General features: G+C 42.7%; 2 protein-coding genes and 1 long non-coding RNA gene across 3 annotated transcripts in view; all 3 read left to right on the plus strand.

The window, feature by feature from the left end:
• The first annotated feature begins 453 nt into the window (after nt 1–453).
• On the plus strand, nt 454–5,136 carry LOC146673176 (butyrophilin subfamily 2 member A1-like). The gene is made up of 3 exons (XM_085402040.1): nt 454–634; nt 1,137–1,474; nt 5,028–5,136. Exons 1-2 carry the CDS (start codon nt 454–456, stop codon nt 1,472–1,474), a joined length of 519 nt encoding a protein of 172 aa, XP_085258166.1. The 3' UTR covers nt 5,028–5,136.
• Nucleotides 5,008–20,944, plus strand: part of LOC146673177 (polymeric immunoglobulin receptor-like) — a 193,811-nt gene continuing 177,874 nt past the window's right edge. Inside the window, exon 1 of the mRNA XM_085400933.1 lies at nt 5,008–5,355. Coding sequence (XP_085257059.1) covers nt 5,220–5,355 — 136 coding nt within the window. The 5' untranslated portion in view covers nt 5,008–5,219. The remainder of the gene's footprint in view (nt 5,356–20,944) is intronic.
• LOC146673178 (uncharacterized) lies at nt 9,579–10,507 on the plus strand. Its single transcript, XR_014910528.1, has 2 exons — nt 9,579–9,624; nt 10,176–10,507. It is a non-coding gene; the product is annotated as an uncharacterized LOC146673178 (long non-coding RNA).

Consider the following 20,944-nt stretch of genomic DNA (forward strand, 5'->3'; position numbering starts at 1 on the left):
GTGTCCATGTGTTTCTGATTCCAGGAGGAGCAGATACCAGGTGAGGTCGGATGTGGACGGGGAGGATTCGCAGCAGACTGCCACGTTGGATTTGGGAGAAGATAATAATATTTTGTCATTGTCAAAGTATAAAAGCTGTACAGCCCATTTCAGGGTTAGGGTTTGGGTCAAAGTGAAACTAGAAATATTTAGAATAACAATGAGTTCAAAGCGTGAGGAGGTCTGATGTTCCAACAGTGTTCAGGATGAGAATTATTACCTGCAACGCTCCAGTTTGACCTCATGGTGGCAGTGCCGTCTCACTGTTATAATGGCTACACTCAGACTACAGGAGAGAACAAGAGGCTGTACTAAAACTCTGATGTTTTATCATGTGTTTATGACATCATGCTGACGTCAGCCTGATAATACCTGTTGATTCAACTTAACAGCCAAGGTTTCCAAGGCTCTTAAATGAACCACAAACTACAGGGTAAGAGTGAGCTGCTGAAAGTCAGATCTGTTCTTCAAAGCAGACTTTCAGCTTTATTACAAACTAAGAGTCGGATCAGCACAAATACTGACACAGAGATGGCTGCTGGCACTGCGCTGCTCTGCTGCACTTTGCTGTTTGTCCTTGTCTTCGTCTCTGCAGGTGAGATTGAACTAAACTGAGTTTCTCTCTGAGATAACAAGAAGTACAGGAGGATTATTTTCATCTGGATTCAGTTTGTCTGTGTGTGAAGGAGACACGAGGCTGGGTGGACACGTAACATCTGTAATCCAGCTCGACAGAGACAAAGAAGTGTAATGTGTGTGTCAGTGTGATGTGTTGTAGTGTCAGGAGTCAGTATGCAGCTACAAAGCTTTTTGTTCAGTGTATACAAACAGCTGTAGCTCCATAAAGGCAGCATGCAGAGACTCACAGTGTCTTATAATGAGAGGCTGCTTTCTCTCACACATTATGTTCACTTATTATCAGCACATGTTGTTGTTCTGTGGAAGCTAACATCTTGTAGTTTCTGACACTTTGCATGTTTAGCATGAGGCTAAAATTCCCCCTCAGTGGGTCACTGGTGACCTGGTGGATGTTCAGAGGTTCATTAAATCCAACATGACTAAAAACTCAAATGTCAAAGTGTTGTTTTCTCTTTCAGACCAGAAAACCATCTCAGCTGAGTCTGGACAGGACGTCACTCTGACATGTCGAGCTCCAAACAACAACATTAGAGTAATAAAGTGGGAGAGATCTGACCTGAAGCCAGATTATGTGCTTTTGTACCAGGATGGTCTCTCTGATTCAACACACCAGCATCCATCTTTTAAGAACCGGGTGGATCTGCAGGACAGACAGATGAAGGATGGAGACGTGTCTTTGATTCTGAAGGATGTGACAGTTCATGACGCTGGAGCATACGAGTGTCATTTCTTCATGGAAGAAACTCGCTCATGGAAGTCCATCAGCAGCCTCAACCTGATTGTTACAGGTGAGTGAGTAGAGTTGAGTGTGTGTGTGATCAGAGGTGAAGCTGCTTCCTGGTTGCTGATGTGTGTTTGTTGTATGGATGAGCTGGTGGATGTCAGAGGTAGACAGATGTTTCTCCAGCTGTTGTCTTTGTGGCTGGTAGTCTAGAGTTGTAGAGCAGCATTGTTTGGTTAGAGCAGAAACAAAGACATTTATGAATCCGTCTCTTCTTCTCTTGCTCTCTAACTCGTCTGTAAACATGTGTGGGGAAACTCAATGTTAAAGCCTACAGCTGGAGGGGGAGGGGAGGGGTGGAGCTGGTGGTAAGTCTGTGAAAGTGAATCACAGTCAACTACAGCCCCTTAAATTGCCTTATTACTCGATGCTGAGAAAGCATTCGAACGGGTGGAGTGGGATTATCTGTTTTATACTCTAAATAAATTTGGATTTGGCCCTAATTTCATTTCATGGATTCAGTTACTTGACTCCTCACCTCTGGCACGTGTTAGAACAAATTTGTTATTCTCTTCTTATTTCCCACTTCTCCGTGGTACGAGACAAGGATGTCCCTTATCCCCTCTCCTTTTGCGTTATCAATTGAACCATTGGCGATTAAACTGCGAGCTGACAGTTGCATTAAGGGCATCTTCAGAGGTGACCAGGAGCACAAAATATCCGTATATGCTGACGATCTCCTGCTGTATATGTCAGAGCCTTTATAACACTGAATAAGCATATCCCTGCATTTATTTGGAACGGCAAAAGTCCATGAATTCGTAAAGATTTCATGCAGAGAACTAGGCCAATGGGTGGATTAGCCTTGCCAATTTTTCAGTCTTATTATTGGGCAGCAAATATTCAAAATATGCTGGATCAGTAATTTTACCACAGAGACTCCAGCTTGGCTCCAAATTGACTCATCCAATTGTGGCAAAATGTGCCTATCAGCTTTGTTGAGTTCAGCTCTCCCATTAGAACTATACACCTATAAATGTAACCCTTTGTTGTATGACTCGCTCAGAATTTGGGTGCAATGTAAGGTTTGGGTTACACTTAATGTCAATTAAAGCACCTATCAGCTCAAATCATATGTTCCCTCCCTCCATGATGGATTCTGCCTTTAAAATATGGGAAAGTAATGGACTTAGAAATATCAAAGACCTTTTTGCAGATGGAATTTTTCTCATTCACGCAGCTCCTGAAGCAGTTTAATGTTCCTCGGAAACATTTTTTCCGCTATTTACAAGTTCACCACTTTGTAAAGAGTCGATTTCCTTCATTTCCAGAAGTACCTGAGGAAACTTCTTTGGATAAAATTATTAATATAAACACTCATAAGAGAGGGGTGATTAAAGAAATGTATGCTATATTATTAGATCTTCAATCTCCTTCTCTCTACATCCTTAAAGCACAGTGGGAGAAAGACCTTGGGATGACTTTAACAGATGAACTCTGTTTTCTCCATAGGGTACACTCTTCTTCTATATGTGCCAGACATGGGCTGACCCCCTGTGTAACAGATGTAAAGCAGAAACAGGTTCACTCCTTCATCGTCAAAGGAGCTTGCAAAGAAAAGCGTCTGGACTTCTTTAAGTTACTTGAAGACGTTTCACCTCTCATCCGAGAAGCTTCTTCAGTTCTAAGGTCAAATGGTGGAGAGTCCCAGATATAAACCTAGTGGGAGTGACCCCCCACAGAGGGACAAAAGGACCCCCTGATGATCCTCTAATCGCCTGAGCCAAGGTGTGAAACTGGGTGTGGGTCCCAATCAGCCAGAGTTTCGGGTGAGTTCATTGTGAAACCTGGCCCCACCTTATCATGTGAATTCCTGAGATCAGATGGCCCAGGATGTGAGTGGGTGTTAAGGCGTCTGGGAAGGGATCTCAAAACTGGATTATAGATGGCAGAGAGTTGGTGTCGTAAACCCCCGCCTCTGTTCAAAGATGGTCGCTCACAGTGGACATAGATGGCTTCTTTCACTCCTCTTTCAAACCATCTGTCCTCTCTGTCCAAAATGTGAACATTGGCATCCTCGAAAGAGTGTCCTTTATCCTTAAGATGCAGATGGACTGCTGAGTCTTGTCCTGTGGAGGTGGCTCTTCTGTGTTGTGCCATGCGCTTGTGAAGTGGCTGTTTGGTCTCTCTAATGTAGAGGTCTGGGCATTCCTCGCTGCACTGTACAGCATACACCACATTGTTAAGTCTGTGTTTTGGCGTTTTATCTTTCGGGTGAACCAGTTTTTGTCTGAGCGTGTTGCTGGGTCTGAAATGCACCGGGATGTCATGCTTGGAGAAAACTCTCCTGAGTTTTTCTGATACACCGGCTACATAGGGGATGACAATGTTGTTGCGTCTGTCTTTCTTATCCTCCCTCGCTGGTGTCTGGTCTTTCACACCTTGTCTCAGGCGATTAGAGGATCACCAGGGGGTCCTTTTGTCCCTCTGTGGGGGGTTACTCCCACTAGGTTTATATCTGGGACTCTCCACCATTTGACCTTAGAACTGAAGAAGCTTCTCGGATGAGAGGTGAAACGTCTTCAAGTAACTTAAAGAAGTCCAGACGCTTTTCTTTTCAACCTCCTTTGACTACGATGACCTGGATGACTGAGAACCTTCACAGACATATTCACTCCTTCATAGTTTTTGGCCCCAATCTTCATAGCTATTGGGTGTCTACCCATATGGAAAAGATACATATAAATCTTATAAAGTTTGTATCTGTCTTGTGTGAAACTTGTATGAAAAGCATACAAGAGTGAAAACAGATTAAGATCCCTTGAAAATTATAAATGAAACTTGTATGTTTTGGATATTTACTAAAACAATATAAGAAAGTAATGAGAAAGTGGCCACTTTCATGAGTAAATCATATAAGCCTTATATGATTGACTGTATGAAGTAGGCCACATCTTATGCAAGTCTTATAAGTTTTTTCTATTTCTTTTCCATATGGGTATATTTAACACCTTTTCAGAGATATATAACGTTAATTATGATCCCTCTGCTCTAATCTTTGGGGTGATACCTCAAAACATCACTTTGCCAAAATACTATTCAAATTCTATTGCCTTTGCTTCACTCATTGCAAGGCGCCTTATACTTTTAAGATGGAAGCAGGAAGCTCCTCCCACACATGAACAGAGGCTTGCAGAGCTCATGAAGTTTTTGCATTTAGAAAAGATGAGATATACACTGGTAGGTTCAACCACCAAATTTCTCGAGGCATGGCAGCCTTTTCTAATGTACATGGAAACATTTAAAATGACCACATTGTCATGACCAGATACCATCCATTTTATTTTTGTGTTTGTTGTTGTTTTTTGTTTTGTAGGGGTTTCTTTAGTTTGTTTGTTTGTTTTCTTTCTGTTATCTTTTGGGGTATTGTAAAAACTGAACAGCAAACTACTGTATGTTCAAAGTTTTGCTATTAACATGCTGCTGTAACTGAAAATAAAATGAAAAAAATAAATAAAACTCAAATGTCAAAGGAAATAAACAAAATATTTAAAGTCAATCATTCTGATCATAATTGCACTTTGACCTTTAACCTCTCTGCTCTGTGTTGTTTCCTCTTTCAGATCAGAAAACCATCACAGCTGAGTCTGGACAGGATGTAATTCTGCCATGTCGAGCTCCAAACAACAACATCTTCACTCTAGAGTGGGAGAGAGCTGACCTGAAGTCAGGAAATGTTCTTTTCCGAGTTGGTTGTGATATTATTCTAGACGACCAGCATCCATCTTTTAAGAACCGGGTGGATCTGCAGGACAAAGAGATGAAGGATGGAGACGTGTCTTTGATTCTGAAGGATGTGACAATTAATGATGCTGGAACATACGAGTGTCATTTCCTCATGGTAGAAGCACGCTCATTCAAACACAGCTTCATCAAACTGGTTGTTGTTCCTCCAGGTGAGTGAGTAGAGTTGAGTGTGTGTGTGATCAGAGGTGAAGCTGCTTCCTGGTTGTTGATGTGTGTTTGTTGTATGGATGAGCTGGTGGATGTCAGAGGTAGACAGATGTTTCTCCAGCTGTTGTCTTTGTGGCTGGTAGTCTAGAGTTGTAGAGCAGCATTGTTTGGTTAGAGCAGAAACAAAGACATTTATGAATCCGTCTCTTCTTCTCTTGCTCTCTAACTCGTCTGTAAACATGTGTGGGGAAACTCAATGTTAAAGCCTACAGCTGGAGGGGGAGGGGAGGGGTGAAGCTGGTGGTTGTGAGTCTGTGAAAGTGAATCCTGCCGGTGCCATAGCTGCTGAAAACGTACTTAGTGCAGACACAAAACGTCCATCAGCTTCAAAGTGTGTCAGAAAAATGTCCACATGGTGACTGATGGATGAGAGAGGTCCCATTGTTGTTGTTGTGCACAAATCATTGAACAACACAAACACTTAGAGCTGCTTTCAGTGCTGCCTGTTTTGTTACTGCACACATTTCTGATGGTCCTACAGTCCAACGTAGCAAACGTCTCCCTGAAGCCTCTTCTTAGAGACCAAAGGTTGGATCAGAGCGAGCAGCTGAAAGGACACATCTATGAATGCAGTCAGAGACTTTCTCACAACCTCACACTTCATCTGGTCACATTTACACTCAGGTTCTCTGTTAGTCACTGAGATTACAGACTCGCACATTTAAAATAATCTGAATGTTGGATCAGATGAAGTTAATATTTTTTATTTCTTGAACATATGTTTAATTAGCATGTTGCTAAAGCTTTAAGTAATGCACTGGTGACCTGGTGTATGTTAACAGGTCAATTAATCAAATCCAGAATAACTCAAATATAAGCTAAACAGCATAAATATTAAACATAAACAACATCATATTTCCCCCATGGCACAGTCCACTCAGCACTTCCTGGAGTTTCTCATTTGATCGTTCATTGACACTCATGACTTACAGAGACTCTGAACATCAAACACAGGAATAAAACAAGCAGTGAGCACAACAAAGGATTATTAAAGAAGGAATATTAACTCTATTCTAACTCTAGTAACTCTACACCAGGAAACCACCAAATCTTCTGCAAACGTGATTTTAACCAGTCAAAATGTTTTTGGATATTTATTCAGTGTAGAAACCTAAAAAGTCAGTTTTTTTTTAGATGTTTGGTTGTTTTGAACAATTATATCAAACTGTAAGTATGATGTTTGGTATATAGTATTATATATTGCATGGTATTGATATATTGCACTGTTTGAAGTGTGTCGTATATAAAAGTAGTAAACTGTGTACACAGTGTTTGGTGTGACAGAGCTGTTGTCACTGAATCACAGGTTCAGATGTTTCAGCCTCATAATAAACAAACACATTTTCAGAGATTCGAGGATTTGACCTTCCAAAAGTCTCAGACATGTTTTAATGAGCTCTCACAGTCTGCAGCCAAACAGGTCAAATTATAAAGAACAGCTGGATCAACCCAACATGACCTCTGACCCCGAAGCAGCTGTTAGACCTGTGTATTTAAAAAAAATTATGATTTTTTTTATGGTGAAAGCAAGATTCCAGACTGCAGTTTTGGTCAGATCATGTTTTTAAATAAAAAGCAGAAAAATCAACATTAACATTTTCTCACTTTATAAATATTATGAATAATTTTTTCATCTAATCTCCTGAACTAGAAGAGGACACCTCACAGCTGTTTCTCACCTGCAGGTCAGCCAGGAGGAGACAGAGATGAACTGTGAGTCGGACGATCTGAGGACAGACAGAAACTCTCCTGAACATCCAGCAGTCGACTCTGATGATCATCATGTTCAGACTCGGACCAACAGTGTGTGTCTGTGCTGTCAGTGACTCTGAACTACAGCTTATTCATCTTGTTCATGAGATTTACTGACACAAAGTCAAACTGTGTTACAAACACACATGAATTTCTGATCTCAGAGTCAGTGAGTGTTGGAGCTTCAGGTTAGACAAATTAACTATTTTATGTTGGTGTGATTGTTTATTAGCTTCATGTGACTTTTTCTTCTTTAAGTACAGTCCACTGGAAAACACTTTGTATAAAAATCATCTCTTTGGCTGACATTGTTTTTAGTTTGTAAACCAATCTTACCCAATTTAACAGATTGTACAAACTGTTAACGTCTCTCTCTGATCCTGCACTGAGAAGTTTGACAACCTCTTCAACTTTTCTTTAACATGACACACTGTTCAGGTCAGATTTAAACTGCTTTGACCTTTGACACCAGCAAAACATCCTGAACAACTTTGCTGGGTTGAGACCTGATTACTTTTCATAAACAGACCCATGAGACTCAAAAATATGAAACATATTTTCACATTTATACTGTTGTATAGATGATGCAAACTTTTGTACACTGATGCTCTTTTGGGTGAAGTTTGACTCATTTGTTTAGATGGATTTTCAGATCCACCAGTTTGGCTCAAGTTAGAAACATTGTGATTTTAGGGAAAATTGCCACTCATAACGTATAAATATAGACGTCATGTTTGTGTGGATTTGTAATGAGACAGCAGTGTCGGAGGTCACAGTCATCCTGTTGCCCACAGAAACAGACTCCTCCTGTGAATTAGTAAAGTAACACATGGAGCACATGAGGAACAAAGGTCATACATGTATCTCCTGAAGTGGATTCTGGGTCTCTGACTTCCTCCCACAGTCCAAAGACATCAACGGGTGTTTTTTATTTATCCGTGTATGCTGTGTGTGAATGTGTGGTTCCTACAGAACTTAATGGTCAGTAACACTAACATGTAAACATGAGTACATCACATCAGCACATGAAAGAACAACAGTGTGGCATTAATATTACAGCAGTGAGGACAGTGTGATGAACTGATGCTCTGATCTCTGGTCTGACCAAAGCTTTAACTCCAAACATCTCTCCACTGTTAGAGCTTCTGCACTGTTTCAGGTTCAAATCATGGTTCATACTTTCATGGCCTGATGGTGTGACGCCTCCACCTACATCACTGAACTGCTCCACTTCTGTACTCTTCTCTCTGTGGCCTTCTTGAAACAGCCTCTTGGTGTTTGTGGGGTTTTTCTCAGTTCATGTGTGCCTTATAAGAGTTTGTTTTTTAAAGACAATGACAATCAGTGAATTCCTTCTGTGATTGAATGAAATATGAGCACTATGTAAGTGTGTAAGTGTTAATAAAGATTTACATGTACCTGTTGAATTCTCTTTTCATTGTTTTTGTCCCTCCAATAACAGACAAACCTGTGTTTCTGAAGTGCCTTAGAGCAACGTCTTCCTCTGTAACTGAATGCTGTGGGTAAACATGTCTTTACTTCTGTGCCTGAAAACAACATCTCCCTGTAGAAAGTGAAGGCTGAGCTCACTCAGATCACTCAGTCAGATCAACTGATCTTAGAAATAAATGGATTTGTTGATTTTACAATGCTGTGATTGCAGCTATTCCACAACTCTCTCTGTTAATGGTACACATGGCCACTGATTAAATGGTCATTGATCAATGATCATTATTCTTTCGGATAGCGATTGAGATTGCAGATAGAAGTGGCAGAAATGGGCTTCCTCCAAAGAGTGGTTGGCCTCTGCCTTACAGATAGGGTGAGCAGTTTGGCTATTGGAGGGGCTCAGGGTAGAGCTGCTGCTCCTTCACATCGAAAGAAACCAGTTGAGGTGGTTTGGGCATCTGACGAGGATGCCTCCTGGGTGAATTGTTCCATGCATGTCCCACAAGAAGGAATCGAACGGAACTGAAGAAATCACTTGGAAGAGTGACAAAGCATTTCTCCAATTGAATGTGTAACCCAGTGTTAAAAACGGGATTAAAAGTATAAATAAATATTGATAAAAACAAAGTTAATTATAATAAATACTGATAAAAAGCATGTAAACATAAGTTTAATATGTACATATGTATATGTGGTATATAGATGGTGTGGGGGCAGGACTTAGTCCTTTAGAGTGTGTTTGTCAGATCCACTGAGCGACCAATCATTGGCCGGTCTGACCCTCCCCCCAGTCTGTGCGCTGCTGAGACACCTGTGCGTGCCTTCGTGTGCCAGTAAGATACGCCAGAGACACAGACGGTGAAAGATCAGTTTACCCGTGCGGCAAAGAAGCTAGCTGGATAGAGAAAGTCCTTTTTTCGGCAAGAATAATAAGAGTGATACTGTATTCCAGAGGCCGTGAGCCAACGTGAGCACTGTGAAACCCCGTGTAGCATTTGTTGCTTCGCATGGTAAGTCCCAGGCAGCACACGTGCGCTAGCATAGCATGCTACTTGCCGCTAGCTCTGATGCTAACTTCTGTTAGCCATTTTGCAATGAAAGTGCCTTTTCTGAGGCTAAAGCAATTAGCACTGAGTCTGCTGCACTGCATACGAGATGTTCTTTAAAGGTTTATGTCACATTACTGTGGTATTGATGTATAATGTATGGTTTTGTGCGACGTTATGTTAGCACATGTTCACTTTTCTCATGGTGCTAATTATAGTTCTGCACAATTAAGTATTAGCAACGTGAAATTAAGTGCCTTCACCTGCACTTTACTTAGCTGAAACTTGATAAGTCTCAAGCCAATGTGTATTTTTAATGCACTGCTGAGCTATTTTGTATTGTTTTAAATGTGTGTTTCCTATGCACTTTTTCCCTTTGAAATGAGAATAATTTGTTGTACAACATAGAATATTTTGAAGAAAATTTAGAAGCACTACAAGCAACCAGTAGTAATAATAAGTTACAGGCATGATAGCTTAAATGTTGAACTACTGTGTTCTGGCCTGGTCCCCAGGTCAGGTTTTTTCCTTTGCTTATTTGGATTGGATTGGTTTTGAGGACCTGAGAAGAATCGAGGATCCCTTTTCCAGTACTGGATGGCGAGCCCAGCCCAAAGAGCCGGATGAACTGGTAGATTGTAACCCGACTGGTTACACACACACTGAGTGACTACTGAACATTGAAAGACTGAAATTGACTTTTAAAAAAAAAGACACAAAAGACAATATATCCTTAGGTCGACCATTTGTGGGGTTTATTTTATTTTGTTTTTAAGAAGCGCGCTCTACTTTTGTTAAATGTGCACAACTTTAATAATTGCTAATAAATGCAATTGTGTTTTCTACACCTACTGTGTACAAGTCCTCTGTTGTCATACACCCTTGGCTCCTACGAATCTAGAACCTGTCTGATCTGGTCCATATTTCCCTTCTGTCCGCGTACTGTGGTTAAAGGTAACTATACTGCCCGCACTACATGCAAAGAAGGCAAGAAGTAGCACTAACAGGTCTAGTATTGCACCACCAGTGTTACATAAGTAAAAGTGGCGAGCCAGCCAGGAGCCTAGAGTGTTGTGTGACAACATTGGAATCCTCTTTGACCTTTGATCAAATGCTCACATACTGTGAAAATGGATTTTGTCGAGAAGTATGCCGTTAAAGTACCAAATGCCATTATTGTTAGCGGTGTTACAGATAGAGAGAAAGACAAAGAGGTATTTGAGTTTCTGGAGCAACATGGTACTATTCGTAGAGTACTCGCTGTCGATGATGACTCTTCTGCATTCCACAAAAGCCAGATTGTAGAGTTCGAGTCCGGTGCAGCCGTTGAAATATTAGCACCTAAGCTGCCTTACCTCTTACAGTCCACTGACAATCCAGATGTCAGTTACCGCATTCGAGCCTTAACTGACGTCTATACTAAGACCGTAGGGGGCAGTGTTACTGAGGCTTACATTAGCAACCTGAAGGGTTTAGCCAAGCTAAGTGGGAAGGATTTCGAAGAAGTGTTGCGGGAGGCCCTATCCACAATAGGGAACACCATTGAAGCTGCTGAGACAGCTGAGAGAAACCCTGAAAATGATGCTGCTGATCAGACTTGCCCTGTGGTAGGATCCACACAACTTGGAGCCTCACCTTCAGTCTTAACTGAACTGCCTCACCCTCCTGAACCCATTCAGGGCACATTCCAACGCCCCATGAGACCAAACTTGACACCTCAAATGTTGAGTCCAACTGACCTCAACCCACCAGAGGTTCAGAAAGTAGTAGTCGAGCATGTTGTCAAGAGTGTTGAAAAGACATCACATGCTCACTCTACATTAAGACTCAGAGCTTTCTCTGGCAAGATGCCCAGACCTTACAGCGAAGCTGACTATGAAACATGGCGTTCTCATGTTGACTTGTTGATGGAAGATGCTTCTTTGTCCGAGTTGGGAAAAACTCGTAAGATTCTTGAAAGTCTCCTTGCTCCCGCTTCTGATGTCATCCGCCCTCTTGGGCCAGAAGCCACTCCTGCAGACTATCTTAAACTTCTGGATTCAGCTTTTGGCACCGTCGAAGATGGTGAGGAACTGTTTGTACGCTTCATGAACACCCTCCAAGATCATGGTGAAAAGCCCTCTGCTTATCTGCTTCGTTTGCAGGTGGCAGTCAATCACACCGTGCGCAGAGGTGGGCTTGAACCACATGAAGTAAATAAGCAGCTTCTTAAACAGTTTTACAGAGGCTGCTGGGATGATAACTTGCTAACGGAGTTGCAATTGGAGCTAAAGCATAAGGAGCCGCCCACTTATGCAGAGCTATTGCTTCTCCTGCGTACTGCAGAAAACCGACAAGAAGTTAAAAACACGCGAATGAAGAAACACTTTAGCGCCACGAAACCAAAAGCAGTGTCTCATGAACAGACGGTCACTGAAACAAATGCAGATGTTCGCCAAGCACAGTCAGATAGTCTAGAAGAGCTGAAAAAACAAGTTGCCGATCTAAAAAGCCAATTAGCTGCCGTTGTGAAGCCAAAGAAACAAGCAACACTGAAGACAGTTCGAACAAGGAAACCTGAAAATAAAAAACCTGACCACGCCAAACCTGAAGACTCACCTCCACCCAGCCGCCGCAGTACTAGGCCCAAGCCCTGGTATTGCTTCCGCTGTGGGGAAGATGGACATATAGTAGCCACTTGTGAGTCAGAGCCCAATCCTGCCCTTGTAGTTGCAAAACGAAAGGAATTAAGAGTGAGAAGGCAGATATGGGACAGGCAGAATGACCAGCTTTCTTTAAACTAAATTCTGCCTCCGTTGCGGGACAAATGGAGGCTGATGCTTTGTTAACCCGTCCCACCCAGGTTAAACAAAAAGCTTCACCTAAAAAGCGTGCCAGCCTAAAGTCACACACAAGATCAGATTCCTTCGACTTTCCTAAAGGTCTAATTGGTACGAAGAGTACTGCACAAGTGAAAGTTAATGGTCACACAGTGAGTTGTTTGCTAGATACTGGTTCCCAGGTGACTACAGTCCCCGAGTCCTACTATCGTCAGCATTTGTCCTCTCATGAGATTAAGCCATTGTTTGAACTTTTAGAAGTTGAGGGTGCCAACGGTCAGTCTGTGCCTTACTTAGGCTACATTGAACTGCATGTCACTTTCCCAAAGGACTTCCTTGGCATTGAAGCTGAAGTGCCGACACTTGCCTTAGTTGTCCCCGATGTGCGCACAGCTTCTCAGTCCTTAGTGCTAATTGGGACAAACACATTAGATGTACTTTATGAGCTGTACTCTAACACATGCCATGAACTGCAGCTGAACCTGCCATATGGCTATAGGGCAGTTCTAAAAGTTCTTGAGTCACGACACAAACAGTCCAAAGACAGTAGTCTTGGTTTAGTGACGATGCACAACAAAGAGCCACAGTTGATTCCAGCAGGCCAAACTGTTGTTCTAGATGGTGCTGTAGCTGTGTCAGCCGGTAACGGTGAAAAGTCTGTCTTGTTAGAGTATCCACGAATGTCAGCCTTACCTGGTGACATCCTTGTGAAACCTTGTCTCATAGACCTACCTGAACGAGCACCTTACCTTGTACCAGTTATACTCACCAATGAATCCGAACATGATGTGACAATCCCTCTAAATTGTGTCATCGGAGAAGTCAGTGCATATCAAAGAGTTCTATCTCACGAACACTCAGTGAGAACTCCAAGATCCCGAACTGAGCAGAAGTCAAATGTAACATATAACTTTGACTCTTCCCCTATTAGCGCTGAATGGAAGGAGCGCATAACCGAAAAACTAAGCCAAATGCCCGAAGTGTTTGCACAGAATGATCTTGACTTTGGAAAGACGGATCAAGTGAAACACACAATCAGATTGTCAGATGAAACACCGTTCAAGCATAGAGCGCGTCCCATACATCCGAACGACCTGGAGGCAGTCCGTAAGCACCTCAAAGAACTGCAAGAAGCTGGCGTGATCAGGGAATCTACCTCCCCTTTCTCTTCACCCATTGTAGTCGTGCGGAAGAAAAATGGTGAAGTCCGCCTCTGTATCGACTACAGAAAGCTTAACGCGCAGACTATAAAAGATGCTTACGCTCTCCCCAATTTGGAGGAAACGTTTTCCACCTTGATCGGGTCGCAATGGTTCTCTGTCCTGGATTTAAAATCTGGGTACTACCAAATTGAGATGGAGGAGCTGGACAAACCAAAGACGGCGTTCGTATGTCCCATCGGCTTTTGGGAATTTAATAGAATGCCCCAAGGCATTACAAACGCCCCCAGCACATTCCAGCGGCTCATGGAGAAATGTATGGGCGACATGAACCTGCGCGAAGTGATCGTGTTTCTCGATGACATCATTGTATTCTCCAAGACACTTGAAGAACATGAGGCTCGCTTAATGAAAGTTCTTGATCGCCTGAAAGAATATGGGCTCAAACTCTCACCCGAAAAATGCAAATTTTTCCAAACTTCTGTCAGATATCTTGGGCATATTGTGTCCAGCAAGGGAGTGGAGACTGACCCTGAAAAGGTGGAAGCCTTAAGTACCTGGCCTGTGCCCCGTGATCTTAAACAGCTCCGCTCATTCTTAGGCTTTTCAGGGTACTACAGGCGGTTCATTAAGAACTTTTCGAGTATCGTTAAGCCCCTCACTGACTTAACATCAGGCTACCCTCCTTTGCGCAAAAGCACAAAGCCTAAAGCTAAGTCTGTCCAGTACCATGACCCCAAGACACCTTTCGGCGAGCGATGGACTCCCTCTTGTGATCTTGCTTTCAAAACCATCATTGAAAAGCTCAGTACTGCGCCTGTATTGGGTTTTGCCAACCCTAAACTGCCATATACGCTCCATACCGACGCCAGCACTACAGGGCTTGGCGCCGCGCTCTATCAAGAGCAGAATGGCCAGACCAGGGCGATAGCTTATGCAAGCCGTGGGTTGTCTAGGAGTGAATCTCGTTATCCCGCCCATAAGTTAGAGTTCTTAGCTTTGAAGTGGGCAGTAACGGAAAAGTTTGCAGATTACTTATATGGAAATCAGTTTACTGTCGTAACAGACAATAATCCTCTGACGTACATATTAACTACTGCTAAGATGGATGCCATGAGTTACAGATGGCTAGCTGCCCTGTCAACGTTTAGCTTTAAGCTCCAGTACAGAGCAGGCAAGCTTAACTCAGATGCAGATGGCCTTTCTAGACGGCCACATGGCGAGTTGCTTAACGACGCAGTGTCCCAAAAAGAGCTCGACCGCATACAGCAGTTCACACAGACTCACCTGTCCCTACCTGACAGCAGTTTCAGTCCTGAAGTAGTGTCTGCTATTTGTGAGAAACACCTTGTATGCAGCTCTCAAAATGACACCATCCCTTTGGTTCACTCGCTAGCCATTTCTGCAGCTGCCATTCCAGGTGACTTTGTCAATGAAAATGACTGTGGTGGTCTTCCTGTTATACCCCATATGTCCCTTGAACAGATCACAAACGAACAAAGAGCAGACCCTTGTCTGAGGGAAGTTATTGCACAAATTGAAACTGGAGAAAAGGTCCCACCAACTGTGCGAGCTGAACTTCCTGACATCAACCTTCTACTCCGAGAGCTCAATCGATTGGAGATGCACAATAACATCCTGTATCGAACTCGCCAAGATGGAGGAGATGTTACCTACCAGCTTGTCTTACCTGAACAGCTCCGTGACTCAGTCTTCCAAAGCCTCCACTGTGACATGGGCCACTTAGGCACTGAACGTACCTTAGATCTTGCCCGAACAAGGTTCTATTGGCCTCGCATGGCAGCATATATAGAACATAAGATCAAAACATGCAACCGCTGTGTAAGACGCAAAACTCCTCCAGAAAAAGCAGCTCCACTAGTGAATATCAAATCCACCAGACCCCTTGAATTAGTCTGCATGGACTTCCTGTCCATTGAGCCTGATCGAAGTAATGTAAAGGATGTGCTTGTATTAACCGATCATTTCACGAAATATTCATTAGCCATCCCTACCAGCAATCAGAAAGCTCAGACCGTTGCAAAAGCCCTTTGGGACAACTTCATAGTCCACTACGGGATACCCGAACGATTGCATAGCGATCAAGGTCCCGACTTTGAGTCCCACATTATCCAAGAGCTTTGCAAGATCATGGGCATTCGCAAAATCCGGACAACACCCTATCACCCCAGAGGAAACCCGGTAGAACGTTTCAATAGAACGTTACTAAGTATGCTAGGTACTCTTGAGGAAAAGGACAAAACTCAGTGGCACAACTATGTCAAACCACTCGTTCATGCGTACAATTGTACGAAAAATGATACAACCGGTTTTGCCCCATATGAGTTAATGTTTGGCCGTCAGCCAAGATTGCCAGTCGATCTAGCATTTGGGCTGCCCTTTAACAACAAAAGTTTCAAGTCGCATTCTCAGTACATAACAAAACTAAAGGCAACTCTACAAGAGACCTACAAACTAGCAACAGACCATGCTAACAAAATGGCAGAAAGAAACAAAACAAGATTTGATATGCGAGTGAAACCCTCAAAACTAGAGCCAGGTGACAGAGTTTTGGTGCGTGCAGTCCGTCTCAGAGGCAAGCACAAGCTAGCCGACAAGTGGGAGACTGATATTCACGTTGTGGTGAACCAAGCAGGTGACTTGCCCGTCTACAGTATAAAACCCCTAACAAAAGAGGGCCCAGTCCGCACAGTCCACCGCGATCTCTTGCTCCCTTGTGGTTTTCTTGCCCCTGTTGAAGAGAAACCTGTCCAACCAACTCATGTACGCAAACCAAAAACAAGGCAATCACCTAAACAACATGAGGAATGTGATCATTCAGAACTGGAAGATGAGGATATCTGTTGGTTCAGAGAGGAACCTCTTCAAGAGCCCATAAAGGTCACTCGAGTCTATGAGATTCCCCAGCCAAAGACACACCCTAATGATCACGATCATACTGAAACTCATTTGCCTGGAGGAGACAACTTACATGAACATGACAACTTGATTGGAGCTGACAATTTAACCGGATGTGACAACTTACCTGAATGTGGAAATCCACTTGGATATGGAAGCCTAGAGGAGAGTGAAACCATGGTGGAACACTCAACCACTGACAATGAAAGCGAGAGTGATGCCAACTTACCCGATGGATCTACCTGTGATGGGCCAGTGGAAGAAGACAACTCAAATGATAATCAAGCAAACTCAAGTCAGTCAAATACTGAGAGTGAAGTCACAGCGACTGTAAGGCGCTCAGAGAGAACAAGAACCCAACCAGAACGACTGCAATATAGTCGGTTGGGAAATCCTCTCGTTTCCATTGCCCAGTCCCTGTTTCAAGGTCTAAGCCTGGCTTTTACCAGTGCCTTGACAGAACAAGATTCTGTGGTCATCCCCATGAAGGCTGGTTCCCCTGTCATTACCGTTTAGCTATCCCATGCAAAGGGACTTGCATGATTCTAAGGGGGGATAGTGTAACCCAGTGTTAAAAACGGGATTAAAAGTATAAATAAATATTGATAAAAACAAAGTTAATTATAATAAATACTGATAAAAAGCATGTAAACATAAGTTTAATATGTACATATGTATATGTGGTATATAGATGGTGTGGGGGCAGGACTTAGTCCTTTAGAGTGTGTTTGTCAGATCCACTGAGCGACCAATCATTGGCCGGTCTGACCCTCCCCCCAGTCTGTGCGCTGCTGAGACACCTGTGCGTGCCTTCGTGTGCCAGTAAGATACGCCAGAGACACAGACGGTGAAAGATCAGTTTACCCGTGCGGCAAAGAAGCTAGCTGGATAGAGAAAGTCCTTTTTTCGGCAAGAATAATAAGAGTGATACTGTATTCCAGAGGCCGTGAGCCAACGTGAGCACTGTGAAGCCCCGTGTAGCATTTGTTGCTTCGCATGGTAAGTCCCAGGCAGCACACGTGCGCTAGCATAGCATGCTACTTGCCGCTAGCTCTGATGCTAACTTCTGTTAGCCATTTTGCAATGAAAGTGCCTTTTCTGAGGCTAAAGCAATTAGCACTGAGTCTGCTGCACTGCATACGAGATGTTCTTTAAAGGTTTATGTCACATTACTGTGGTATTGATGTATAATGTATGGTTTTGTGCGACGTTATGTTAGCACATGTTCACTTTTCTCATGGTGCTAATTATAGTTCTGCACAATTAAGTATTAGCAACGTGAAATTAAGTGCCTTCACCTGCACTTTACTTAGCTGAAACTTGATAAGTCTCAAGCCAATGTGTATTTTTAATGCACTGCTGAGCTATTTTGTATTGTTTTAAATGTGTGTTTCCTATGCACTTTTTCCCTTTGAAATGAGAATAATTTGTTGTACAACATAGAATATTTTGAAGAAAATTTAGAAGCACTACAAGCAACCAGTAGTAATAATAAGTTACAGGCATGATAGCTTAAATGTTGAACTACTGTGTTCTGGCCTGGTCCCCAGGTCAGGTTTTTTCCTTTGCTTATTTGGATTGGATTGGTTTTGAGGACCTGAGAAGAATCGAGGATCCCTTTTCCAGTACTGGATGGCGAGCCCAGCCCAAAGAGCCGGATGAACTGGTAGATTGTAACCCGACTGGTTACACACACACTGAGTGACTACTGAACATTGAAAGACTGAAATTGACTTTTAAAAAAAAAGACACAAAAGACAATATATCCTTAGGTCGACCATTTGTGGGGTTTATTTTATTTTGTTTTTAAGAAGCGCGCTCTACTTTTGTTAAATGTGCACAACTTTAATAATTGCTAATAAATGCAATTGTGTTTTCTACACCTACTGTGTACAAGTCCTCTGTTGTCATACACCCTTGGCTCCTACGAATCTAGAACCTGTCTGATCTGGTCCATATTTCCCTTCTGTCCGCGTACTGTGGTTAAAGGTAACTATACTGCCCGCACTACATGCAAAGAAGGCAAGAAGTAGCACTAACAGGTCTAGTATTGCACCACCAGTGTTACAAATGCGTCCAGATAAACAGAATCAACCTTTTGTGACACTTTTATAATGTTCAACACGATTACTAACAGATAACACACCCAGTGCACTAAACTCACTGTGTGCAGGACTTTGTTTGGTGTTTACATAAACGGTAAATGGTCTGAATTTCTATAGCGCTTTACTAGTCCCTATGGACCCCAAAGCGCTTTACACTATATTCAGTCATCCACCCATTCACACACTGGTGATGGCAAGGCAGACATACATTGTAGCCACAGCGGCCCTGGGGCGCACTGACAGAGGCGGGGCAAAATGAAAACAAACTACAAACTGCTGAGCTGTTGAACCAGCTGACCCAGCCTTTAGTCTGAGCTGCAGTCAGTCACACAAACAGGTTGAACAGGGTGTGTTCTGTGCAGCACCTGCATGTAAAACAGAAGCAAAGCTGTTCCTGTGAAATGAAACTGAAAGCCTCTCTGAGCGTCTCCCTGTAAAAAATGGAGGCTGAGGTCAGTCAGAGCTCACAGACAGCCGTGAATGAAGGTGTTCTCTAACTATTTTTACCATTTCTTCTTGGAGCAACTGTAACGCACATAATTTCCTTAGGGATTAATAAAGTTTTCTGATTCTGATTGTTTCAGGATGACCTGCCATTATCCAATGACACATCTGCTTACCTGCATCTTTTGCTCGTTTCTCCTCCTCTTCTTTTCTATTTTTTCTAAACTGAGCACCTGATGGCTTTGAACTTTTCTTGTCCATCTTACATTGGTTTTAATTTTGCACTCCAGTATGAACACAAATCCCTCAACCCGAGGATCACCACAACATGATCTAATAGACCTACATGTTGCACACTTGAATTAAAATGAATTGAAACCAGTGTGGCTTTGTGAGTTCGCCTTTACTGCATCTGCAAATATATACATGGACATAGCACAACGTTACACACTTTTGCAGTCTCACACAACTCTTATAGGCGCACTGCCTTATGGGTAGTGTTTAAACTCAAATCACTAATATTTCTTACAGTGGAACAATGAAATAAACATAAACACAAGGTAGTGTGATCCACCAGTCTACATCTGCTGTGATTACAGCCCGGTACAGGTATAAATCCACAAAAGTGCCACGAGGTTTCCACACAAACTAATGAATCAGATCTAGCTGCTAATCGTTAGCATCACAGCTAATTCACATCGCTACCAATAACTTATACACTAATGACACATAGTGGGGATTAACGGCCAACTTTCCCACATTCTCTGCAACCCCGTGGACTCATCTGTAGACACATTTTAAGTTATTTACCATCTTGTATCTGCTTACCTGCAAATATATACATGGACATAGCACAACGTTACACACTTTTGCAGTCTCACACAACTCTTATAGGCGCACTGCCTTATGGGTAGTGGCTGGCTTCTTTACTCCCGCTAGAGCTGCTCATTTTAGGGGATACTCCCTCTTGTGGTGTAACGGAGGAATAACTACGCTTCCTGCACTATGTCATTTTTGGAGACTGGGGCACACATTATTTTACCACAATCAAAGAAAATACAGATGTGAACAATCAGACCATTTAACTAACTACAATATTGTCACTAAAGATTATGGGGGGTGTCTTGTTTTGTCCACAATGTCTTTCTTGTCCTTACACTCTCCCCTCAAAAAGTTAATGGCGTCCCGACATTCTACCAATATCAGTCCTTATGTGGCAACTATACATTGCTCGTAGGAGGCTACATCCCTTTAGGAGTCAGAGTTCAGCATCACTGCTAGCCACAGTGAAACACATGACATGTATCTCCCCTTCATGTCATATGCCGCAGCAGGTGTTATTGTGCACGATAACAGTCCACTGCTTTTCCGTCCATATCACGGGTATCTGCATCTTTACTGAGTAAGGTGCTCTCACCTGGACATAACCTCGCTACATAACATAGGGTGCCATTCTCATAACAGGTCATTACACTAACTCTTCTTTATGGCTAACAAAACAGAATTAACATTTCTATTCTTCTAATAAAGCATTAATAAAAACCTGAAAATGTAACTGTTATAACTGCTTTACTGCAATATGTAACATATGACTGTGTCTGAGGTACTTATTCAAGTGCTAATGTTGGCTGTCCTAACTTGTGGTAAGTAAACATTAGCTTTTGTTTTCTCATTCTGGAAGGATACTTTTTCACACTGACAGGTGACTGGTCAGTGTCCTCTTGGTCACTGCACTCTATCTCAAGCTGGTGCGTCTGCTCTGTGTCTTTAATGTTCTCTTGTGCCTCTGTATCCTCGTCATGCTGGTCGCGTTGGTGTTCTATATCGTTCACGCCCA

Source organism: Rhamphochromis longiceps, linkage group LG3 (assembly GCF_057381845.1).
Source record: "Rhamphochromis longiceps isolate RC_006_pf linkage group LG3, R_longiceps_female_GT1.1, whole genome shotgun sequence".
Classification (NCBI taxonomy): Eukaryota; Metazoa; Chordata; class Actinopteri; order Cichliformes; family Cichlidae; genus Rhamphochromis; species Rhamphochromis longiceps.